The sequence below is a fragment of the Taeniopygia guttata genome, chromosome 5, assembly GCF_048771995.1.
Source record: "Taeniopygia guttata chromosome 5, bTaeGut7.mat, whole genome shotgun sequence".
NCBI classification, from domain to species: Eukaryota; Metazoa; Chordata; class Aves; order Passeriformes; family Estrildidae; genus Taeniopygia; species Taeniopygia guttata.
Window position 1 is genome coordinate 296,038 of NC_133030.1, and position 5,603 is coordinate 301,640.

Genomic DNA, 5,603 nt, shown 5'->3' on the forward strand with positions numbered 1-5,603 from the left:
TAATGCACTCCCAAAACCCTGCATAATGGCCATCGACATTTTCAATAAGTATTTTTTCTTAAATCAGATATTCAAAACTCATTAAACATAATTAATCAGATGAATAAAAAATTCAAACCAATTCACCTAGCAGCCTAATTTAAAAGCAAAGCTACTACTATTAATGACTGTGTTAAGTATAGGTTTTTTAAACTTAATTACACAACTAATGTGTTATATCATTAAAATCTTATTTAGCAGGGTGGGAGGAGTAGACAAAAATGCCCTCAAAGCACTAAAACTAGCAAACCCCCTCCCTCCATCTATTACTACTAAGGTACTGAGAAATCCCAAAAATAAGCACCAACACTCAAATTCAGGATATGCTGTTGAATACGGTAATGCTGGAGTCTACTACAAATAACTGGAAGAGAAGGCTTCTTTCTTTTCTCTTAAGAAAAATTGACAGAAACAGCAGAAGAGGCAGAAAGGGGCAGCTTCAATCAGTGGAGCCGAGGCGGATCAGCGCCGGCCCGGCGGGGCAGGGCACCGGGAGCACCGGGCCCGGTACTGCGGGACAGCGCTCGGTCTGTTCCCCCGTGCCGTCACCGAGCGGAATCACTGCCGGGGCACGGACCGGGCACTGCCGGGACGCAGCTGCCCCGTTCCCCTCCGCCGTCACTGAGCGGAATCACTGCCGGGGCACGGCGCCTCCCCGGGCCGGCCCCGCCGTGCCAGGCCGTGCCGGGCCGGGCGGGCGCTGCCGGCGCTGGGCCGGTTCGCCATGGGGCAGTGCCTGCCCTGCCTGGGGGACGCCAGCAAGGACGTGGTGGAGACGCCGGACCCGGTGAGTGCGGGACCGCGGGGCGCTGCCGCTCCTTTCCTTCCCCGGGTTTATCCTTCCCCGGGTTTATCCGTGCCGCCGGCGGTGCCGCGGGGAGGGCAGCGGGCCGCGACCTGCCTCCCTCGCCGTGGGCCGCTGCGGTGCCCCGGGAGCGGGGGCTGTGCCGGGGAAAGGCAGCCCGGCCTCGGCCCCGGCCCGGGTGGGAAGAGCTGTGGGGCCGAGGGAGGCCGTGAGGGGAAAGGCAGCCCGGCCTCGGCCCCGGCCCGGCCCGGGCAGAGCTGTGGGGCCGAGGGAGGCCGTGAGGGGAAAGGCAGCCCGGCCTCGGCCCCGGCCCGGGTGGGCAGAGCTGTGGGGCCGAGGGAGGCCGTGAGGGGAAAGGCAGCCCGGTCCTGGCCCTGGCCCCGGCCCGGGTGGGCAGAGCTGTGGGGCCGAGGGAGGCCGTGAGGGGAAAGGCAGCCCGGCCCTGGCCCTGGCCCTGGCCCCGGCCCGGGCAGAGCTGTGGGGCCGAGGGAGGCCGTGAGGGGAAAGGCAGCCCGGCCTCGGCCCCGGCCCGGGTGGGCAGAGCTGTGGGGCCGAGGGAGGCCGTGAGGGGAAAAGGAGCCCGGCCCTGGCCCTGGCCCCGGCCCGCCCGGGCACCGCACCGGGGCCTGGGCCCCGGAGCCTCCTGCGGCTCTGCCCCACACACCGGGGCTGTGGGCACCGGGAGTTCCGCCTCAGTGCGTGATTGTGGCCAACGTCACCCCCGTTTTCACAAGAAATAGGAAAAGCTATGCTTTTTTTGTGTCGGTGGATAGTGATGCTCGCTTCTAACTACCCTGCACTGCATGACATTTTCCCTAGGTGAGCAAGAGCTCTGGTTTGTACCCCTCGTCCGAGGATTTCGGAGGGGACAAGGAAAGGAGCCTGCTTTGCCTGGGAGAGCAAGCATTCCCCTTTCTTGACCCTAAAAGAATGTTTCATGCGCTGCGTGCCATTTCACTGCAGTCCGGATGTTTTGAGTGGAGGTGCAGAAAAGCTGAATAGCGATTTCTGGTGGGGTTTCACTGTATATATGTCAGCAGCTGCTCTTCTGGCATATTAGTCAATAAAACCACTTCTTTCTTGCAGGCTGGCAGTGCAGGGAAAGATTATGCTAATTGATTTGAAGTTGTCATTTTGTGGGAGTTAGTATCAGATTTGAGTTATACTTAAAAATTAAGACTTTAAAAACAATCAGAGACTATTTTGAAGTAGAATTTCACTGTCTTTCACGTTTTATCTAGGAAATAAAAAGAAGACAACTAGCAGAAGCTGCTGAAAAGAGGCAGATGGAGGTAATGTCTGATAAAACATCATTTGTTGAAATGATTTCTAGATAACTGTTTTATGGGGAGAACGGCTGTGGCTTCTCTGGGTATCATGTTTGGATTGTGGGAATTGTAGTTGAGTACTTTCCCGGTATTACTATTGCTGTACATTAATATGTTTTTTATATGTATTAAGAATTTCACAGGTAGCTGCTCTAAGACCATTGCAAAGTAACTGAGCTTGTTTGGATGGGAGGTATTTTACAGTAGTTTATAAAACAACCTAAAAACTGGAAGAGCAACTTCAACATTATTTTTTTTCCTTGTTCTAAGACTTGAAAACAAGAGATGGAGAAGTATTCATATCAGAGTGGTCAAACAATTGTTGCAGTGGCAATTTCAAATACACTTGTACTTTTCTTAAAAATGCAGGTTGTATGCACTTGCAGGTTATTCTTTATCAATAAAGCAACAGTTTGAACATGTTTATCAGCTCAGATTCCAGCAAAGATGTAGTATTAACTTAGTCTTTTGTCTTTTTAAAGTTGCCAAGCTTTAACTGCTTAGATATCTTTAAAGTTAGAAGTAGGATACAAATGTTCTAATAGAACAGCCAGCCTGGTTTCTTATCTTACATGCCTCTAGAAAGACTTACAGCATATACTTTTATTGTAGATTTTGAATTATGTGTCTTAGAGACCACAGCTGAACTGTGAAGAGAAAGGATTGTTATTTGTGTGAATGTTAGTGACATTACATATTGAATTATGAATTGGCCATTATGCATGGGGACCGTGTTGACCTGGGCTACCTTTGAGGTCATTTTAGCCTCTGAATGTTGGGCAATGGAGATGTCTTTCAAGCAGCCATACTTAGTTTCACCCTTGTGAGGGGACAAGAGAGTAGATCAGATGGCCTTCCTTCTCTGCTTAGTTTTTTCTTGTACATGCCTCTTGGCTGCTCACTATCCCTCCTGACATCGTATGAGCTGTTCCTCCTTTGGGGTGCTGCAGACAGCTTGGGTGCCTGACTCACTTGGAAGCCCCATTTCCTAAGAGGCAGAGAACATATGGTCTAAGTAGGCTGTTATTTGGTGGCAAGATTTGTCTTGGTACCCCACTGAGAATTGAGCTTATTGTCTGGACCTGGAAATTCAGGTGAGAACATTGCTGTTTTGTCTTGGTAGATTTTAGCATCTTTTGCATAACTTCTGCTATGTTGTTACAACCCCAAACTTGGATAAGAATCAGGTTTTAAAACATTTTTTTCCTATTTCATGGTGTTAACTGTAATTCTGATGCTCTTGCCATTTGGTCTAGATTGTCATTAAACAGTTCCACAAGGAACTGAAGCAGAGAGTTCATTACAGAGTCTTCATTTGGTACTCCTGCTACCCACACACCCTGTGCCATTTTGAAAGGTGTACTATCATGCAGGGTATTTCTCACAGATCACAGCTGAAAAGTTGAACTTCTTCACAGCCTGGGCTAGCACTGCAACACAGCTCTTTTTCTCCTCTTTTGAGGGTAAAAGTAGGCCCTGACACTGAAAAAAAAACAGACTAAAAATTTGTGGACTTTTGGGAAGGGAAGTTCTGGTTCTGCATCTGAGGATCAAATATTTTCACCTGGATGTAATAACAAAGGGAACAAAAACATCCTCATTTATCCATGGGACCAAAACTTCACAGAATGAGAAAATATCCTGAAAGGGCGTAATAGTAGCATTAATGAATGCTTCAGTCTTTTCATGCAAACCACAGTTCATAAAATAGTGTTGCCAACACTTGCAGTTTGGTTTCTCTCCAGAAAAATAGCTAACTTGGTCTTACTGAAATATGTTTTCTCCCAGGCTTCCTCTCGAGGTATTAAGAATGCTTACTCTGTAGAGCAGAAGAAAAAGAAACAGGAAGAAATAGAAAGAAGACTTGCAGCTTCACGCCCTGGAGGAGAAGGAGGACTGAGAGTAAGTTGAAAAAAGAAACAATGTGATGCAACTATTCTTATATTCACTGTGAAAATCTGTTTTGTCATGTAGAAGATTGACTAACTTGAGGAAAAACCAAGAGGAAGGGAAATGGAATAGAAACGGAAGCATGTGTCATTGTCATGCAGTGTTCTTAATGAGACTTCATCACTAGGGCAGAAAGGCAGCAGCGATGCCAGAGCTTCGCCCCCACCTTCTTCCCAGTTTCTGCATGCATGATGTGTCACTTTTACAGGTCTCAGCACTGGGGACCTCATCACTGTTACCCTGCACTCAGTGTCCCTTTTCAGTGCCAGTTAAGATTATCTCCCTTCCTTCAGAGCTTATAGAAAACATTTGAACTAAGCAGGGTGATGGTTTTGTGTTTATATGTCTCTCATTACAAAAGAAATACAGTGTTGGCATAAAATTACTACTGTTGCTATTCTAATGTGAACTTTACCTCAGAAGGCCAGGCAGAGAGTCAATAAAGAATTACAGTCTCTCCAAAACAACAGATGTATCTGATCATTGAAACTCAGGCTTTGTAAACCTTCACCTTTTGCCCTCATTACCATATATGATTCAGAAGGCAGCAGTTTGTATAAGTTGCCACTGATACACTGCATGTCCATCACTGCTGGGATAAAGATTGAGAAATTAAAGGTGAATGGAGAATTTATTGTAGTTCAACAACCTTACCGTGTTTGTTTGCTTTGGGATTTTTTCCTTTCTTTTCCTTACCTGTGTACAAACCTGTGGTGTTTTTTTAGTGGCAGGTTGGATAACACATGACTTCTGAAGAGAAGATGATTGATGCTTACTGCCAGTAACTTGTCGTTTTCTGCAGCCAAGTGGCACTTAGTCATCATGTGCTGTTTACCTCTGAAGACGCAGCAGTACTTTGCCGTTGTGGGACAATGGATGTGGAAACAATTAACAAAGAAACTTAAGAACTAATTCTGAACACTATGGTTTTGCCAATTTTGTTTGTTTTCCGTGCATGTTTTTTTGCTTCCCTGACAAGACTTCCTGTCAGCTGGAAGTGGCCTCCTTATGTGTAGCCAGTCAATATGTGTATACTCTCTGGTCAGCTGATGTCTGTCTGTCTGTCTGTGACTGGCCTGAGCAAGCTCAGGTGCCAAGTGTTGGTTTTGATGCTTATTTCAAGCTCTACAATTAAACTTTTCTCCAAGTCCTCATGTAGAAAGTTTTTCATATTTATATATGTATTTGAATATGTGGATGACAGCATTTCTTTTCTGTTTCCTAATGACTCTTGCACTGCTTAGGAATTTAGTGCCTTTTCGAAAAAAGTAGAGTCGAGTCATGGTGGGTCCTTACAAATGGAATAATTTTGTGGCTAGTAAAAGAAAAAATAGAAAGCTTTATAAATCCTGTGTACTTAGATAAAGAATGTAATTTTATTATGTGTATAATAATTGTTCTTGTTTTCTCATGTGGGTTTGAGTCTAAATATTTATACTGAATACTGAAAGTTAAACATGAAATTAAAAATCCTGTTATTA

General features: G+C 46.1%; 1 protein-coding gene across 1 annotated transcript; it reads left to right on the plus strand.

The window, feature by feature from the left end:
• The first annotated feature begins 425 nt into the window (after nt 1-425).
• On the plus strand, nt 426-5,603 carry SVIP (small VCP interacting protein). Its single transcript, XM_002193510.6, has 4 exons — nt 426-826; nt 2,086-2,136; nt 3,961-4,074; nt 4,848-5,603. Exons 1-4 carry the CDS (start codon nt 764-766, stop codon nt 4,860-4,862), a joined length of 243 nt encoding a protein of 80 aa, XP_002193546.5. The 5' UTR covers nt 426-763; the 3' UTR covers nt 4,863-5,603.

Excerpts from the sequence above, each read along its gene's own strand:
- SVIP (XM_002193510.6), top strand. The coding sequence starts at position 764 with ATGGGGCAGTGCCTGCCCTGCCTGGGGGACGCCAGCAAGGACGTGGTG. Across the intron at positions 827-2,085 it reads TGGTGGAGACGCCGGACCCG|GAAATAAAAAGAAGACAACT; the intron begins GTGAGTGCGGGA and ends CGTTTTATCTAG. Across the intron at positions 2,137-3,960 it reads CTGAAAAGAGGCAGATGGAG|GCTTCCTCTCGAGGTATTAA; the intron begins GTAATGTCTGAT and ends GTTTTCTCCCAG.